This window comes from Palaemon carinicauda, chromosome 13 (assembly GCF_036898095.1).
Source record: "Palaemon carinicauda isolate YSFRI2023 chromosome 13, ASM3689809v2, whole genome shotgun sequence".
In the NCBI taxonomy this organism is placed as follows: domain Eukaryota; kingdom Metazoa; phylum Arthropoda; class Malacostraca; order Decapoda; family Palaemonidae; genus Palaemon; species Palaemon carinicauda.
This window is the reverse complement of record NC_090737.1, coordinates 98,444,704-98,464,347: the sequence shown is the minus strand read 5'-3', so window position 1 is coordinate 98,464,347 and position 19,644 is coordinate 98,444,704. Positions and strand designations below refer to the sequence as shown.

General features: G+C 51.7%; 1 protein-coding gene across 5 annotated transcripts in view; it reads left to right on the top strand.

The window, feature by feature from the left end:
* Positions 1–19,644, top strand: part of LOC137652344 (mannosylglucosyl-3-phosphoglycerate phosphatase) — a 266,291-nt gene that overhangs the window by 66,809 nt on the left and 179,838 nt on the right. For all 5 annotated transcript variants that reach the window (XM_068385696.1, XM_068385700.1, XM_068385697.1 and 2 more), the window contains exon 2: positions 5,064–5,312. In XM_068385696.1, the coding sequence (XP_068241797.1) occupies positions 5,064–5,312 (249 nt within the window). The remainder of the gene's footprint in view (positions 1–5,063; positions 5,313–19,644) is intronic.

Genomic DNA, 19,644 nt, shown 5'->3' with positions numbered 1-19,644 from the left:
AAAATGAGATGGAAGTCCTCCAGACACCAGTAGGGCCAAGACTGTCTCGTTTTTGGCAGTCTTGGAAAAGGAGAGGGGCGGACACCTGGTCCCTCTCAGTCGTCAAGGAAGGTTACAAGATCCCCGTTTTAAAGAAACCACCTCTCTCAGACTCTCCCCTAGCCTTAGTGGCTCAGTACACCGACGCGGGGAAACGAGAGGCTCTTCTGGAGCTAGTCGACCAGATGTTGGTCAAGGGAGCAATAGAGCCGGTTCAAGACCTCGCCTCCCCAGGCTTTTACAATCGCCTGTTTCTGGTTCCCAAGAACTCGGGTGGATGGAGACCAGTCCTAGATGTCAGCTCTCTGAACGCCTTCGTGGAGAAAACAAAGTTCTCCATGGAGACGACTCAGTCAGTGCTGGCTGCAGTTCGTCCAGAAGACTGGATGGTTTCTCTCGACCTGCAGGACGCTTATTTTCACGTCCCCATTCATCCGTCTTCGAGGAGATATCTGAGGTTTATGTTCCAGGGCAAGTGCTTCCAGTTCAGGGCACTTTGCTTCGGTCTCAGCACAGCTCCCCAAGTTTTCACCAGACTAATGGCGAATGTGGCAGGCTGGTTACACCAGGAGGGGATAAGGGTCTCCTTCTATCTAGACGACTGGCTGATCCGGTCACAGTCGAAAGAGAAATGTCTGGAGGACCTAATGAAGACTTATACGATGACTCAGGACCTGGGACTCATCGTCAACTGGGGGAAGTCTCAGACCGAGCCGAATCAGACTATTCTCTATTTGGGGATAGTTCTGAATTTAGTTCTTTTTCAGGCTTCTCCCTCCCAGGAGAGGCAGACCAGGTGCCTGGACAAAGTCAAAGACTTTTTGAGGAAGCAGGAATGCTCAGCGAAGGAGTGGATGAGTCTGCTGGGAACTCTATCCTCCCTGGAGCAGTTTGTCCCTTTGGGGAGACTGCACCTAAGGCCTCTGCAACACTTCCTGGCAAAGGTTTGGAACAGAAAGATCCAGGAGGACACTTTTTCTTTTCCCATTCCGACAGAGATCAAGGATCTTTTAATGTGGTGGCTGGACCCAGCTCTGTTGGGAAAAGGGATCTCCTTGTTCAAGAAGAACCCCGACCTAGTGTTATTCTCAGACGCGTCCGAGTCAGGCTGGGGAACAACACTAGGGAACAAAGAGGTCTCAGGTATTTGGGAGGGGAGTCAGGTCAGTTGGCATATCAACAGGAAGGAATTGATGGCCATTTTGTTAGGGCTCAAGGCCTTCAAAACCTCGGTGTCGGGAAAGACTGTGGAGATCAATTCCGACAACACCACAACTCTCGCGTACATAAGGAAGCAAGGGGGAACTCACTCCCTCTCTCTGTTCTCAACTGCGAGAGAGCTTCTCCTTTGGGCGAACGAGAACGAGACCCAGCTGTTGACAAGGTTTGTTCAAGGGCAGAGAAACATCAGGGCAGACATGCTCAGCAGGAGGGGACAAGTCCTTCCTACAGAGTGGACTCTCAACCCGCGTGTCTGTCAACCCGCGTGTCTGTCAACCCGCGTGTCTGTCGGAGCCTCTGGAAGTTGTGGGGCAGACCGGTAATAGACCTTTTCGCCTCCAGTCTAAACAAGAGGATCCCCAACTACTGCTCCCTAGTCCCGGACGAGGAAGCTGTTGCAGTGGACGCCTTCTTGATGGATTGGACGGGGCTGGACATGTATGCCTTTCCCCCGTTTAAGATCATCAATCTGGTTGTCAGGAAATTCGCTCTCCTCGATTCGGGACGAATGATCCTAGTGGCTCCATTCTGGCCTGCGAGGGAATGGTTCACCGAAGTGGTAGGGTTGCTGATGGACTTTCCAAGAAGACTCCCGGCAAGTCCAGATCTTCTCAGACAACCCCACTTTGAGAGATTTCACCAAAACCCCCTCGCTCTCAATCTGACTGCCTTCAGACTGTCGAGAAGCTCGTTGGATCTCGAGGCTTTTCGGCACAAGCGGCGAAAGCTATTGCCAGGGCAAGGGGGATCTCTTCACAAAGAGTCTACCAGTCAAAGTGGGAGACCTTTAGAGCTTGGTGCAGGAGGCGCAAGGTTTCCTCGTCCTCTACCTCTCTAAGCCAGATTGCAGACTTTCTTTTGTACCTCAGGCAGGATGCTAAGCTGGCTGTATCTACCATTAAAGGATACAGGAGCATGCTCTCAACCGTCTTTAGGCATAGAGGCTTAGAGTTATCTCAGAATAAGGACTTGCAGGACCTCATTAGGTCTTTTGAGACAACGAAGCAGGTGCACTTAAGACCCCCTTCTTGGAACCTGGATGTGGTGCTTAAGTTTTTGTGCTCCAGGAAGTTTGAGCCTATCTCGCAAGCTTCTCTGCGAGATGTGACTAAGAAAACCCTCTTCCTTTTGTCTCTAGCGACTGCCAGGAGGATCAGCGAGGTCCAGGCAATCGAGAAGCGTGTAGGCTTCACCCTAAATGGAGTGGTTTGTGCCTTGAGGTTTGACTTTCTCGCCAAGAATGAGAACCCTTCGAAACCCTGGCCCAGGACTTTTGAAGTCCCTAACCTCACGAATCTAGTGGGTCAGGAACAGGAAAGCCTCCTCTGCCCGGTTAGGGCTCTCAAGGCTTATTTGGCCCACACCAAGAGCGTGAGGGGTGCTTCCAACTCCTTATGGTGTTCGGTGAAGGATCCTCAAAAACCCCTGTCAAAGAACGCTTTGTCCTTTTTCCTGAGGGAAACTATTAGGGAAGCCCACCTCTTTTGTGAGGAAGAAAAATTCGCCCTGTTAAAAGTACGGGCTCACGAAGTGAGGGCCATTGCTGCTTCGCTGGCATACCGGAAAAATATGTCAGTTAAGCAGATCATGGACGCAACGTTCTGGAGGAGCAACTCTGTCTTCGCTTCTCATTACCTCAGAGAGGTAAGAGTGGACTATGACAAGTGTTATACCTTGGGCCCATACGTAGCTGCGGCTTCTGTATTAGGCAAAGGTACGGTTCCCTTAGTCCAGATAGATAGTTTATATCTATTTCTGCAAGGTTAGATGGTTAGCTTTAGTAAGGTTGCAGGTTTTTATTATATGGGAAGGTAGTTTTCTGAAGTCTAGTCAAGTTGTTGGTCCTACCCCTTTGACAGACTCGATTGAGTTGTTTGCAGCGTAGCAGGTCTACTCCTGGCTGAACACTCCTAAGTGTTGCCAAGACTCAGAACCCTGGAGTGCCGGACCCACGGTTTGACTCCTTCAGGGTTGCGAGTCTCCGTTTCGTAACAGATGACCCAGATGATCTGCTACAGTACTCTGCCCAGTGAGAAGTCTGAGGCGTTATCTGAAGAGAACAGCTGCAGTCCGTCCCCACGTGCAAGCCCTGTTTGTGAGCACGGGAAGGACGAAGAGGAGGGTCACCAAGAATTCTATCTCAGCCTGGATCCGACGGACCATCCATCATGCCTTGAATCCAGACCCTCCTCCGTCACGTCGCCCTAGGGCACATGATGTCAGGGGCATCGCCACGTCCCTGGCCTTCAAGAGAAACTTCTCTGTGACGCAGGTGCTACAAGCTGGAATCTGGAAGCGTCAGACGACCTTCACAGCCCACTACCTACAGGACGTGACCCCCAGGAGCCTCGATACTTTTTCTATCGGCCCTGTGGTGGCTGCACAACAGCTGGTCTAACCTCAGGCTCCTTAATGGACAAGTAGCAGAAGGTTGAGGGCACTGTTACCTGGTTTAAGTCTGCGTGAATGAAAGAGTATGTCTGGCCCTTACTTCTTCCTTCATCCTCCCCTCTCTTGGGGAATGCAGCATCCTGGGTCTCTGCATAGCTGACCTCAAACCTCTGCAGGTAAACCATGCTTCCTTGTGTTTCTAGTATTAAGTACAATACTGTCGCGTCCCCCCATACCCTGACGAGGTGGTATGGGGACGTCCTAGCCTAGAATTCCATATAACGGACTTCAGGTCAACTTCCTAGGACGAGGCACACTTCATCTCTCCACACACAACTTATGTAGGCCGCTCGTTTCTTGCGTAGCAAGAAACTTGCGAGGCGCAGGGACTCTTTTTCTCGAAGTGCTGCGCACTCGGATTCTGAATCCCCGGGTAAGCCAAAGCCAGTAAGGCTGGGGACTTTCCACCCTGCCTAAGGGTAAGTCACCCTATGTAAATAGCGTGGTTTGTATTTCGGTTACGGAACAAATGACAAATTCGGAGATAATTTGTATTTTTCCTAACCATACAAACCTTAGCTATTTACATATATTTGCCCGCCAGCCCTGTCCCCCAAGACAAGTTCTACCTCTAAGTGAAGTGAGGCAGCTCACCGGTGTGTGGGGGGGGGAGGGGTAGCTAGCTACTCCTCCCTACCCCCGTGCTAACTAGCGCGGGGACAGTTTAACCCTCGTTAAAATCTAATGGCTCGTCATTTTCAGCTACGCCGAAAGTAAACCCTATGTAAATAGCTAAGGTTTGTATGGTTAAGAAAAATATAAATTATCTCTGAATTTGTCATTTTTCCTAACTGTACATACATGGAGTTTTTTACACTTGATTCTACCATCACCTTCTCCCAGGAAGTTCTGCCACAATTGCATGTGAGTCAGGTGGTTGGTCTACCCCCAACTCCCCCTCCACTAACTAGCAGAGGGTAGTTACACCTTGCTTAAAAGTTTTGTGGCTGGTTTCAGCTATTGATGAAATATTATCTCCACTGCAAAGAGCTCCAGGTTTGTAATTTAGAAAAAATGCAAATTATTCCAAGTACTGTATGTCATTTTTGTTTGATGATGCTTTCCATTCTGACTGTCAAACAATTTCCATTTGGAGCCAAAGTGATACTGTGGTACAAAGTTGTGGGTTATTTATGAGCAGTGCAGATAGAAGGGAAACTTTATTTAAATTTCTAATGAGAATATTTTGGAAATATAAGTTAATACGTATTGAAGAAATGATGAGCAATTTGGGTTTTGTTTTTTAAGTAAATTGTAAGAGTTTAGATTCAGAAGCTATAGGATACTGATAAGCAGACTTTTGTGTTTTCATAACTAATGTCTTCTATATTAATTTCTGTCTTATGTTTCAGGCATTAAAGATATTTCTGGCATTAAAGATAATAGCTATTCAAACCAGACAATCATGGGATCAACAGAGGACTTAAGTGGGCCAAAAGATCCTTCCATTGTTATTCTTCATTTCAATGATGTATATAATGTTGAAGAGCAAAACCGCGAACCTAAAGCAGGTGCAGCAAGATTCAAAACAGCTCTGAAGAGTTTTCAGGATCAAGATCCACTGATATTATTTAGTGGGGATATTTTAGCACCTTCCATCAGTAAGTTTATACAATACAGTACTCTTTTGTTCCTTTATGTCATACAAAGGAGTATGACTTCAGAGAACCTGGAACAGCTGGCCTTGAGGCCTTTTAAGGAGGTAAACACAGCTGGCTGCTGGATGGCGGGTAAGCTCTGCCCACCCAACTGGTAGCTCTACCTTCACTACCAGTTGGATGGTTGTGACTTACCCACTACCTGGCAACGAGCTTTGTTTACTGCGTTGAAAAGCTTAACAGTCAGCTGTTCTAGCTTTGCTGAAGTCATGCTCCTGTCAAAGGTTGAAGGTTTGTATGGTTAGGAAAAATACATTTGTTCTGGCACTAGATACAAAACTTATGCCCTTTACATAGGTGTACAGTATTATTTCGGCATTTAGCTGAAAGCCAGCCATTGAGATTTTGCGAGGTGTATCTACCCTCTGCTAGTTAGCGGAGATAACCCATCACCCCCCTCATACCAGCACTAATAAAACCGTGTCACTTTTCATTTCAGCTTGGTGGAGTGCAGATGTGTCTGACTCCTCTCCTAAACCTAGAATAAAGATTCCATTTATTTTAAGAACTGGTCTGAAAATGGAAAACATTTTCCTTTGCATTTCTTTTTCTTTTACAGGTTTGACTGCCTGTGAGATCTAGCATATGGGTTTGTCCTGGTATTGAAGGGCTTCATTGCTGTGCAGTATCTTATGTCCATTGAGTAGACGGATCCTCATGGTCTCTGGCCTATGTGTAAAGGTCACATTTGCACACGGGTCTCCTTGTTCGGTGTGTGGGGAGTGGTCGCCCTCCCAGTGAAAGAGATTTAGCAGGCAACGGAAGAAGGCAAAGAGGGATCGCTCCCTTTCGAGGCTAACCTCGGAAGGGAAGAAACCTCGCCATCATTCTCCATTGACTTGATATTTTCTCGATGACTGTTCGTTCTACTTCCCCTGGAAGTAGAACAAGTACGAGTGGCACCCGTATGACTCCAGACAACCTTGTGTGTTGGAAGCCTCCATTGTTTCCCCTAGAGAAATATCGCTGGCCACCGCAGTAGGGGAGTTCCTCTCCAACGAAGCAGTTCGTCTTTTGTGGCCTTCCTTGGAGATCACGGGTTCCCGTGCAAGGAATGGTTACAAGAGGTCTTGCGATTGGGCACGCGAAGGAAACAGACATCCTCCTTAGGCGCTGATTTATCCCCTCGAGACTCTGAAGGGCAACCGTAAGAGTCTCATGCCTGCTCAATCGTCCTGGCCTCACTTTCTGCTCGCCCTCACGTTCACTCTGCTTCAGCGGGCGGGAATGAGTAGTTGCAGACAAGTACTCCTCTGAGTTAATTGGCAGGGATCCCTTCGCTGGGAACCCAGGGTCGAATTTCGGCTATGTCCCAAAGAGAGACGAAGTTAGCTTTCTGGAGGTCTGCCTCCAGATATTGAGCAACCTTCCCTTCCAAGGGAAAGTAGTTCTTCACCAGGTGTTGGGCGATCTTCTCTTTTGAGGGAAAGGTCTCCCTCTCCAGCTTCTGTTCGACAAGCTTCTTGCCCGCGGGGAGTTTTGCTGTCAAAGGATAAAGGGGGCTGATCGTCTCTCCCGTGCCTTCTCGTAAGTGGGCTCCCCTTCTGCAGGATTTCCCCGAAGGGCATTGGATTCATCCATGCCCTGCTCTAGCGCTGCTTTTCAGAGTTGTCAATGACGGTGGGAGGTGATTGCCTGTGATCCCTCTTCCTTGTCGTCGTGTCTGTAGAAAACAACATAATGCTAAGTGTTTTACTAGGACAAGCTCTCATGACTTTGCTCCCCGAGTTTCTCCTTCTCGCAAGGAAAAACCCGAGTTGCTGTTCGTGCGTATACCTGCAACAGCCACCTGTTCTCCCTCTCCTTTAAGGGAAAGGAAAACATTGCACCTTTCTCCTGTCATGGAAACAGCAAGAAGACGAGTTTCTCTCCTAGACGTGCTACCAATTGGGCTCACTGACAAATTTTCAGCGGACTAGTTCTGCATAGTGTTGTGCACTCTCCCATCCACCAACATGGAAGGGCTAGGTCTTCAGCTAGTAAAAGGCATGTGCTATTGCTGTGCATTGCACCTTCCAACGAGTGTCTTCACCTAGACGTGTGCACATTTGACACTTGTCTTAAACAAAGGTGAGCACTAGCTCAATTGCGCACGCTACCTCATCAACGAGCATTGTGCACAGTGCGCAGGTAGACCAACACACACAGGTAGAGTATGACTTACCTGTGGAAATAAAAAAGTCTCTCTATCAGTACTCTCCTTGCCAATGATCGCCAACTCATAGATCTATTTTGCGAGAGGAACAGCTTGTTCCCTCACAAAAGAGAGTAAGGTTTCCCTCTCATTCTGATCTCTCGACTAAACAAGTTGACAGGTCTCACTTCTTCAGAGAAGACGAGCACAGACACGGGCGTGAGCTACCATCTTCTTGCCCCCTTCCTTTCGATGGCACTCCTAGACCAAGGAAGCAAACACAACGGCCTCAATCGGAAACGATTCACCTTTTGAAGGATCCCCTTTGGTTTCTCGACTTAGTAAAGGCATTGAAACAGGCAGTATCGAGATCAACCACCAGTTCCCCGAAGATTCCCGGCACTCCTCTCATCCCGCTGGAATCCTCCCTAGGGAGTGAAGGCCCATCTGATCCTAGATGCATTAGCGATATTAGTCAACCTTTTCCTGAGCTTCAGGCTTCTTCCATGTATCAAGAATACGTGAAGACCAAGGCTCCTACCAACCAAGACCCGGTCTGGGAGAGGATAGGATTGATCCTCAGCAGAAGAAAGGCACCGTAGGGCAAGCATTTCCCCTCCGGGGGATACCTTACATCCTTGTTTGAGTAGGGGTTCGAGATCTCTAAGGGAGATCACCTACACAGACAATTATAGGCTTTCCCCTATTGAGTTGAGCCGGCTGGAACCTTTGTCCAAGGCGATGGAAGTTCCCCCTTGTGCCCCTTCCAAAGGAGCAAGACCTAAGGAGGCAGGAGAGGAGAGATCTTCCCTGCTCAAGGGCTTCCATATCTGTTCTATGGATGAGTGTCAATCTCAAGGAGAACGCTCGTCTGTCCCAACTTCTGCTTCCATAAGACCGGAGTGTAGTAGTCTCTCTTTGAGGGCTCAGTCCTCGTACAAAAAGAACTTGTAGACGTCCTCGACCCTCCCCTGGCTGCTATAGGGGCTAGCTCGGAGGAGAAAGATGCAGATCATCTCTTTCTGCAAGTTCTCGCTTGCATTAGGAAGGTAAATAATCTAGGAGAGCCGGATCAGGTCTCAACTGAGGGAAAGGACATGGTCCTAGACTCTGCTATGCTACGCTGAGGCCCACCAAGACTAAGGTAGCCTTACCTTGGTCAAGGGGGTTCAAAGCTGCAAAGAAGAGAGTTTACGGCCAAGTGGCAGGAACCTGTGTTCGGTTGACTCCTCTTAATTGCTTCCTCCTCCGACATCCGGTAGAGGAAGTACTACGTGATGGTAGGGCATGACCCGTCTCCTCTACCATTAGACCCGGCAATTCTATCTTTGACCCAAAATTCTTCATTGGCAAACTGGCAACTCTGCCAGTTCATTTCTCTACGGGTGACTCCGCCAACATGGAGAGGGTTGCAAGATGCTCCTTCTAAGATGCTTCATAGCTGGATTTCTGGTTAGGGATGGTGGGTTTCTTTGTTAAGAATGAGGATCTCTCCACCCCTCAGAGGAAATAATTGCTGCTAGCATTCCTTCTCGGGAGCCAGGACCCTGGAGCTCTTAATGGAGAATGTTGTTAATCAGTGGGTCAGTTGGGTTTTGAAATGCTGTGATATGATGGTCTCAAAATTCCAGAGGCAGGTGTGGAAGAGAGAAGTGATGAGGCTGTGTAATGCCCCCTTAGATAGCCTTGCACTGTTCCACATGGAGGACATTGAGGCTGTCACAAACAGGTGGAGGAAGCAAATCAAGACTCCCTCCTCCATAGGGCAATCACCTCACTCTCCCACTCAACGGGACTCCACTGCAGAGATTTTCTACAGCTAACTCGCAGGGGCTAAAGAAGTAGAACTTCCAAGCAAAACAGTCTGCACACTTCCAAGCCCCCAAGAAGCCCTTTCGATCTAGGGGCACCAGGCTGGGCAAAGAAGATAGGAGGAACAAACGAAAACGTTCCTGCTAGGGAGGGCAACCCCCAACCAGTCCACCAGTAGGGGGATGCCTGAAGTGCAGATGGCACAGGTGGATGTTTTACAGAGCAGAATCTTTGTCGGTTTCCATATTAAGAAAGGGGTACATCGTCCCTTTCACAAACTCTCTCCTTCCTCTGACTCTACATCCAACGATGTCAAATTTCTACGCAAGGGGATCTGTGAAGGAACAGTCTAAGTCCAGACCATGCTAGAAAAGAACTCTTTCCAAGAGGTTCCAAAAGCATCCCCTGGCTTCTATAGTTGCTTTGTTTCTGGTTGAAAAGGCTTCTGGGGATGGAAACCAGTCATGGAACTCTCAACCTTGAACGGATTCGTACGTCAGACCATAGAGATACCCTCGTGGGCCGCGCCCTTCGAGATACTCACGGGACTTCCCGTCTCATTCTCGGCCTCAAGATCCTCAGCCAGGAGAAAGTTGCGAATTACGCCATGAAGGTATGTGGCTCGACTTCTGGTTGGGGTCTTTAGGACAACTGATTCAATCTAAAGATCTGTCTCGGGAGTGTTCCAGGAAGTCTATTGAGCCTTTCCTACTGTCTGGTACTCGGGCCATTGAGTTTCTCTCCCATCAGGTGATGAAGCTTTGGGCCAACACCATCCTCCTGAAGAAGAGGGATGCCGTCATAGGAAGATTCCATAGGCAACTACCTCGGCCAAGGTGGCGAGACTCAAGAATGCACCTTTCAAAGGTAATTCCCTTTTCAACCCCGAGGATGTCGAGCTGGGGGCAGAGAGGTGGAGGAAGTCCAGCCAGAACTCCCTCATCCAAAAGGTCTTAACAGCCAGGCCTTACACTTCTCAGCCACAACGGAAACCACCTCCGAAACTGCAGACGAAGAGGGCTAGAGACCTGAAACAACAGGGTCAAAAGGGGTCTAGGCAAGCTTTTCGTGGTAAAAAGTCCTTTCGTGGAGGAAATGGAAAGAGGGGACTCAGCCGAGGCCGATCCCACTAGGACAGGCAGTCCTCCCATTTATCCACCTGTGGGGGGATGCCTGCAAAGCCGCTGGCAAAGGTGGCTTCACCATGGGGCCACACCCTGGACGGTCGAGGTGATTCGTTCAGGGTATCACGTCCTGTTCACTCTCTCCCTCCACTGACTCGAGTGCCACTTCTATCGAACTCTTATGCGAAGGGATCCACACAGGAGTTTGCCTCCAAGGCAGAAGTCCAGACCATGTTGGAGAAGGGCGCTCTCCGAGAGGTCCTCGGATCCCCAGGCTTTTACAGTCGACTCTTTCTTGTGAGAAAGGTGTCTGGAGGCTGTAGACCAGTCATCGACCTCTCAGCTCTGAACAGGTTTGTCGAACAGACCCCGTTCAGGATGGAAACGGCCGACACCGTCAGACAAACGATAAGACTGCAGGACTTCATGTGCACTCAAGATCTGAAGGACATATAATTCCAGATCCCAATTCATCCGTCTTCCAGGAAGTATCTAAGATTCATGCTGAACCAGAAGCATTACCAGTTCAGGGTGCTGTGTTTCAGTCTTTCCACAGCACCTCAGGTCTTCACGAGAGTGTTTGCCTTAGTGTCATCTTGGGGTCACAGAGTCGGCATCCGTCTCCTAAGATACTTGGACAACTGGCTGGTTTTGGCAGACTTGGAGGCAGTCCTTCTCCGCCACCGAGACGGGCTTCTAAGGTTTTGCCAGGATCTGGGGATCGTGGTAAACCTCGAGAAGTTTCATCTGCTTCCCTCTCAAGAACTGGTATACAGTACCTATAGTAGGCACAGACCTTCCTCAGGCGGGAAGAGCCCTCAGGGCAGAGTTGGCTTTGCCTTCTCGGTCACCTGTCTTCTCTGACCTGACTGGTTCCCAACAGTCGCCTCATGATGAGATCTCTCCAGTGGCATCTAGTCCTCCTAGGGCTAGAGGAATGGTCGGATATCAGATGGTGGCTGGCGGACCCGAACCTTTGCAAAGGGGTTGATCTTTTCATCTCTCCCCTGGAGTTGATGCTCTTTTCAGATGTATCAAAACAAGGGTGGGGGCCCCACGTGCTGCACCACTACATCTCCGGCCAATGGTCCGAATCAGAAAGGTACCAGCACATAATCTTTTATGAGATGAGGGCAGCCTTTCTGGCCCTCAAACAGTTCCACCAGGTCCTGGTGAGGGACTTCGTGGTGCTGATGAGCGACAATAGTACCACTGTAGTAGATTATCTGAACAAACAGGGCGGTACCTTTTCGAAGCAGCTGTGCCATCTTGCAGTAGATATACTCAGAAGGGCAGAAGACAACTTGGTGACCCAATCAGCTCGCTTCATTACAGGCAAGCGGAATGTGCCAGCAGACAAGCTGAGCAGAGCAACTCAGATAGTTGGCACCGAGTGGTCTTTGAATCCTCTGATAGCCAACAAAGTCCTGACTTTGTGGGGTTCCCCGACTTTGGATCTGTTCACAACGGCCCTGAACTTCAGGCTCCCGTTATACTGCTCCCCAGTCCTGGATCCCCAAGCTCTTTGGCAAGATGCTTTCCAACAACGGTGGATAAACCTGGACGCTTATGCGTTTCCCCTGTTATGTCTGATGAGAAAAGTCCTCAACCAGGTACAAGCAAGCAACAACTTGTATATGACTCTTATGCTGTAGCTCCGCTATGGCATCGTTCAGAGTGGTTCCCGGACCTTCTGCAACTCCTCACGGAGATTCTGAGGGAGCTCCTTCCCCGACACAATCTGCTCAAATAACCACATGCTAACATCTTCCACAGAACCGTAGCTTTGCTTCAGCTTCACGCCTGGAGACTGTCCAGCACCTCCTCGCACAGAGTAGCTGACACCTCAGAAGATCCATAGAGGCAGTCTACCTGGCGAAGTGGTCAGTTTTTTGTGATTGGTGTCGTGGAAGGGGTATCTCTCCCCTCGATGCCACTGTTCCTACTATAGCGGAGTTCCTTGTATACCTTCGGGAAGAAATACTTCTCTTGGTCTCGGCAGTCAAAGGCTACCACTCAGCCTTGAGTCTCGCCTTTAGACTGAAAGGAGTTGATATTTCCTCCTCGTTAGAACTTTCTTTGCTCATACGTAGTTACGAGCTTACTTGTCTCCAGTCAGAGATTAGACCTCCTCCTTTGAACGTGGTTCGGGTCCTTAGGTCTCTGAAGGGCCCCCCTTACGAACCATTACGCCAGGCTTCCGATCGCCATCTCACGTGGAAGACGGTGTTCCTGCTTGCTTTGGCTTCGGCTAAGAGAGTCGGTGAACTGCATGGTCTATCTGCTGACGTCTCCCACTCCAGGAGATGGGGAGAAGTAATATTCAGCTACATCCCTGAGTTTGTTGCTAAAACTCAAAATCCGGGTGTGCTGGACTCCAAGTTCGGCCCATTCTGGAGAGAGAGTCTTCATTTTGTAACCGAAGATCCAGACCAACTGTTGCTATGTCCAGTAAGGAGTCTGAGGTGTTACTTGAAAAGAACAGCAGCAGCTCACCCTATGTGCAAGCGCTTTTCGTTAGCATGAGGAAGGTTAAGAGGAAGGTCACGAGAAATGTGATTTCCTCTTGGATCAGGAAAGTTATTGAGAATGCTCTCAATCCAGACCCTCCTCTGTCCAATCAACCCAGGGCTCATGATGTCAGGGGCATTGCAACGTCCCTGGAGTTCAAGAAAAACTTTTCTGTGGCGCAGGTGCTGCAAGCGTGCGTGTGTAAGCGTCAGACGACCTTCACCGCCCACTACCTGCGGTGGCCGCATAACAAGTGGTCGAAACGTCTCAAGCTTCTGGATGGAAAAGTAGCAGAGGGTTGAGGGCTAAGGTTACCCAGGGTTAGTCTGGGGTGAATGAGAAAGAAAGTCTGGCTCCTTTCTACCTTTCATCTTCTCCCCCCCCTACCTGGGGAAAACAGCACTGCAAGAACACAGCATAGCTGACCTCGCCTCTCTGCAGGTAAGACTCATTTCCCTTATGCTTCCTGAATATTTTACATCATACTTTGTTGTTCCAACACGGAGTACTTACCTCGAACTACTTTCTTAGGAGTATCTGGGATCTCCTCCCAACCGACCAGAATTTTGTGTAGTTTACCCTACTCCTGTTTTCTATGCGGGGGACCCTCGGTGGAGTGATACGCGCCATGAGGCGACCCGGGGTCAGAGAGCGTGCTCATTCAGGTCTCGATCTCCAGTAAGTTTTCTGGTCGCGTCGTGATAACATCTCGCCGCGCTCTCCTTACCCAATGCGACCCTTTGTGCCCCCGACCCTTTGTGTCCCACGCGTTCCCCTTGTGTTCATTCCTTACCATTTCCTACCCTTTCCCTCTGTGTTTCTGTGTCTCGCGGTGCCTTGCTAGTTCGTTATGGAGCATCCCCGTTGTTGTCCCGGGCCTATGACCGGTAAATCTTGTGGGGCTTTTCTATCTAAGCCAGAAGTCGACCCTCACTCCTTGTGTTCGTCCTGTAGGGGCAGCGTATGTTTCCCTACAGCCACATGTCTGGAGTGTGAGTCCTGGAACGAGGTTCAGTGGGTGCGCTACGGCACCAAGAAGAAGAAGGCTTCCAAGAGGTCACCTAAGAAGTCGAGCATCTCCTCGCCGCTTGCTTCGTCCGATGCCTCTTCGGATAGAGCTTCTCTACCGCCTTCCCCTACCCAGAGTAGGGGACGAGGTAAGTCCGTTGCGGGGAAGCGGCCCATTGCCCTTCCCCAGGAGTCTATGATGCCTGTTAGTGGGGATGGTATGTCGGTTCAGGCAAGTGGAGGGCCTGAGGGAGGGACGGGAGTGTGTTCGGGGGACGCGGTCCTGGTGCCAGCAGGGCTTGTCTCTTCCGACGATCCTATGTGGGGAAAGGCCGCTGCAGCCTCTTCCCCCGCTTCTTGGGCCTGCTTTTCAGGTACGTCAGCAGACGGGGGAGACGCCGAGAAGGATGATTCGCCGTCGTCGGCCCCCCTCGCGTGGGCGCCGCTGAGGACACCCTTCAGGTCGCCCATGAGACTGGAGGAGGAATTCGATACGTGGTTTCCCCAGAGGAAGGTGCCTCGCTCTTCCCCAGCGCCTTCAGCAACGCTCCCTCCCGTCTTCCTTGAGCCTTCTTCACCAGCAGCAAGAAGAACCACCAGCGACTCGGGACGGCTCAGATCGCTCAACACGTTCCTACAGATCTTCGGTCTCCTCTTTCGAGTCGTACTCTTTCTCCTCGTAGGACAAAGGGATGAGGGACCCGAAGAGGAGACGAGAGAGGTCCCGCCGGAGGAGGCCCCGTTACCGTTCCCGTTCCCGTTACCGTTCCCGTTCCCGTTCCAGATCTCGCCACGGCAGGAGGCGCTCCAGATCCCCCAGAAGGAAACACAGGAGAAGCCACTCTTGTAGAGAGGAGTGGGTGCAAGTCACCATCCCACGCAGCCACCTCCTAGGAACTTCAGCAGCCCCGAGTAGCTCTGGCTGGCTCCCGAGGGCTCATTCTCCTTCCTCGAGGTACGTCCCCTACAGCAGGTCCGAGTATCGACGGAAGCCCTCGCTTCAGGCCTCGGTCGACAGGCATAAGTCCGCGAAGGTTCCGACTCCATCCGCCCAGCGGAGAGTGTCGCCCCTTCGGCCTGGCAGCTGTGTCCCGGCCTCCAAGGCTTCAGCATCCCGTTCGGAACGTGAGAAACAGCCAGTGACCACGGGGAAGCCCGCAGCTACTTGGACCTCCGCAGGAAGAGACAGGTCCAGGACGGAGACCTCCGTCCCAGCGGCGATGCCTGTTCTCCGACCAGAACCGTCGAAGACGTACCACGACAGGAAGATGCCTCCACCTCATGCGGAGCCCTCCATCGTAGGGGTACCTTCTCAGGCAGAGGACCAGTCGGCGGAAGGCCTCGTGTATGGCGGTGAATACTCAACGGACGAGGTCTCCTCTTATAGGAAAATCCTAGCCCTCATCAGGCGTCATCACAGGCTAGACGAGCCGAAACCCTCGACGGACGAAGACTGGCTCTCTGGCCTTAGCAGGTTAGTGGACACCCCTGTACAGCAGAGGCCCTCGCTGGCTCTTACCCTGGCGAGAGATGTTAGGCTGGGCATGGAGCACATCAATAAGGTCATAGCCAGCCATGCAGACGCCCCCAAGAGTCAGAGCGCCTCCAAACTCCTCCAGGGCCTCAAGACTCAGAAGCGTTTTTATCTCCCGGAAGGGCGCCGCGCAGGTCCCTGTACAGTGGAACCAGCAATTGCCATCCTAAGCCAGGGGGCTTCTGAGGATAGGGCATCCTCTGCCCCAGTTTGCTTCTCTCCGACGGAGACCTCCATGATGGAGGATATGGCCCTGGACTTGGTCTACGTTTCGTCATGGCTAGACTGGTGGGCCTGCACGCTCGTGGGTTTTCAGGCCTCGCACGACCTCGCCGTTCCCGAGAACCAGACCTTGCTAAAGGAACTTATTAGCTTGGGGGGAAAGGCCCTCAAGTTCCTGTCGTACCAGTCCCTCTCGCAGGCAGCCAACTGGGTCCTGTGAAAGAGGGATACGGTGCTTAGTAAGCTGGTCAGGAGACTTCCAGACAGGGAAGCGAGAGCCCTGAGGAACTTACCCCTGTGGGGAGAGTCAGTGTTCCCCCTGAAGGCGGTGGAGGAGACGGTGGAGAGGGTCAGGAAACTGAAGGATGCGGGAGAGCCCAGACCCCCTCCAGCAAGAAGGCCTGCCCATAGGAGACCCTCTTCGTACGTCTCACCCTTCCGGCGCCTCGCCGAACCAGCCCAGAAGGGATGCCCCGGCAGCGTCCTGGCACCAGTCTTCGCAGCCCTCCTGGAGGGGCACTTCGACCCCGCAGACAGCCTTCAGACCGTCCTACTCGAGCTCCAGGAGGGGACGCTCCGGATGTGCCTCCCGTAGGAGGTAGGAGGGGAGGCCCCTACTCCTGCCGAAGCCTCAGGTGGGGGGATGCCTCAAACAATCTTGGCAAGCATGGCGGGACCATGGAGCGGATCCGTGGACCGTACCAGTACTAAAGGAGGGATACAGGTTGCCCTTCCTAGCGGGCCCGCCTCTTCTGATCCCAGATCAACAGGCGGAGTGGTTGGCACCCAAGGACCCCTTGAAAATAGCAGCGTTGCAGGAGGAGGTTTCGGCAATGCTGGCGAAAGGGGCAGTAGAACCAGTCAAGAACCCAGGTCCGGGGATCTACAGCAGGTTCTTCCTGGTGGAGAAAGCGACAGGGGGCTGGAGACCGATCATAGACCTCTCAGCCCTCAAAAATTTGTGTGCAAGACCGACTTCAAGATGGACACCCCGAAGTCGGTCCTAGCGGCCTTGAGGGAGGAAGACTTCATGATGTCCATAGACCTCAAGGATGCCTACTTCCAGATCCCTGTCCACCCCTCCAGCAGGGAGTACCTAAGGGTGAAATGGGGTACCCAGGCGTTGCAGTTCAAAACCCTCTGCTTCGGACTGTCGACAGCTCCTCAGGTTTTCACGAGGGTCTTTGCAACGGTTTCAGCCTGGGCACACGAACAGGGCATCCGCCTGATTTGGTACCTAGACGACTGATTGTTGCTTTCAGCCTCAGAGGAAGCACTGAAGGAGCAAGGCGTGAAGCTTCTGCGGTTCTGCAATGTCTTGGGTATTATCATCAACCTGGAGAAGTCTCAGCTGATACCCTCCACCAGGATGACCTACCTAGGGATGGCCCTAGACTCCCGCTTGGCGCGAGCCTTCCCATCCGTGGAGAGACTGGACAACCTAGAACAGATACTCCGGCCCTTCCTGTCGGGCCAGCCCAGGAGAGCCAAGGACTGGCAAAGACTGATAGGCCACCTCGTGTTGTTGAAGAAGCTAGTCCCCCAGGGGAGGCTCAAGCTCAGGAGCGTGCAGTGGAACCTGAAGGAGCTCTGGAACCAGGGGGACTCCCCGCACAAGATAGTCCCGGTGTCCCTGGAGACGAAGGAAGTCCTGGGGTGGTGGCTCGTCAGAACGAACACCCTCAAGGGAATGCCCTTCGCAGCCGATCCTCTGGGGATGCTCCTGTTCACGGACGCATCCAAAGAGGGTTGGGGTGCCCATCTTCTCGACATAACAGCAAAAGGAAAATGGAAAGTCGAGGAGACGAACCTGCACATAAACGTGCTAGAGCTGATGGCCGTAGAAAGGCCATGCCGGGAGTTCGTCCATCTACTCCGGGGAAACAGCGTGGCTCTGATGTGCGACAACGCCACGGTGGTGGCCTACGTGAAAAAGCAGGGAGGACTGAAGTCGAGAGAGCTGTGCAATCTCACAACGGAGTTCCTGGAATGGGCAGAGGAGGAGCAGATCAAGGTCACAGCCAGATTCATTCCGGGAAAGAAGAACGTCCTAGCCGACGGCCTCAGCAGAATGGGCCAAGTGGTAGGTTCCGAGTGGTCTCTACACCCAGAAGTGGCCAAGACCCTCATCCTGAAGTTGGGCTCTCCGGTGATAGACCTCTTCGCCACGAGACTGCATGCACAGCTCCCCGTATTCTGTTCTCCTGTGCCAGATCCAACAGCAGCGTTCGAGGACGCCTTCCAGCACCCTTGGAACAACCTCGACGCTTACGCCTTCCCCCTTTCGGGATGCTCAAACAGGTCCTCAACAGGGTGAGACGGGCGGACAACCTGTGGATGACTTTGGTAGCGCCCTGGTGGCTGGAGAGAGAATTGTTCGCAGACCTGAAGGAACTGGCACGCCTTCCACCTTGGCCGCTTCCGGACAGGCCAGACCTTCTCCGGCAGCCTCACTTCCAAAGGTTCCACGAAAACCCTCGGTCCCTCCGCCTTCACGCGTGGAGGTTATCGAGCGTCTCCTGAGGAAGGAAGGATATTTGTCGAAGACCGCAGCAAGGATGTCAGGTTACCTAAGACGTTCGTCAGTCGCGGTATACCAGGCTAAGTGGGCTACCTTTACAAAGTGGTGCTCCTCGAAGAACATTAGGGGCCTCCATTCACGAGATAGCAGACTTCCTGGTCTATCTCAGGGACGAAGTGGGTATGTCCATCCCAGCCATTAAGGGAGTCCGGACGGCGTTGGGCCAAGTCTTCCTCCTAAAGGGCATTGACCTAGGTTCTTCCAGACATATCTCGATGCTCATCAAGAGCTTCGAGCAGTCGTGTTCCCCCCAGGCTGCTAGAGTGCCCCAGTGGGATGTGGCTAGGGTACTGAAGATGCTTTCGGAACCTCCCTTCGAGCCGCTCAAGGACATTCTAGACAAGGAGCTTACCCTCAAGACGGTCTTTCTGTTAGCCCTTGCTTCGGCCAAAAGAGTGAGTGAGATTCATGGTCTGTCTTACGAGGTCTCACACTCAAAGGGCTGGCGGGAAGCTACCTTCAGGTTCTTACCCGCCTTTGTAGCCAAGAATCAGAATCCAGCGGTTTGGGACCCTAGGATTGAGGGGTTCTCAGTGCCAGCTATCCCACAGTTGGACAACCCAAGGAACTTGCTACTGTGCCCTGTCAGGGCAGTACGGAAGTACCTAGAGAGGACAACCAAACTTCGCCCTGAGACCAAGAGTCTGTTCGTCTCCCCTTGACTGGTGAAGAAGCCGGTCTCCAAGAATATGATCTCCTTCTGGCTGCGACAGGTGATCATGAGAGCCTACAGTAGCTCAGGGGTCTCGCTTCCGGGGAAGCCTAGATCCCACGACATTAGAGGCCTGAGTACTTCGTTGGCCTTTGAAAGGAACATGGCAGTGGGCCAGATCCTGAGAGCAGGTACATGGTCAAGACAATATACCTTTACGGCTCATTACCTAAAGGATTGTTCGAGGAAATCCTTGGACGGGTTCTTGCTCGGTCCCATCATTTCCGCGCTCCAAAAGATTTAAGGTGTAGCCATGGGGAAGCCACGGGCGGTAAGTCCAAGAGACACAGGTTCCTTCCTTACCCTTTTCCCCCTATCACCCTCCCCTACATGACCCTTGAATCCTTCCCCTGCCATGGGGCACACTGTCAGTAAAAGAATACATCCCCAAGGATTTTTGCAGAGGTAAGTTACTTAGACACTAAGATAGTTTTTTGCGTAGTTTTCCCTATTTTCTCGTTTTTCTCTTGGGTCAGCAGAACCTAGCCTCCTATCTAGGTTCCCTTTCTTCCCTGCGTCAACGGTCTCTAGGTCCAGAAGGCCACTCCCACCTCCTAAGGTATACAGTGAACCCTCGCCACTTCGCGGTTCGACCATCGCGGATTCACCACTTCGCGGATTTTTTCCATAACCCATA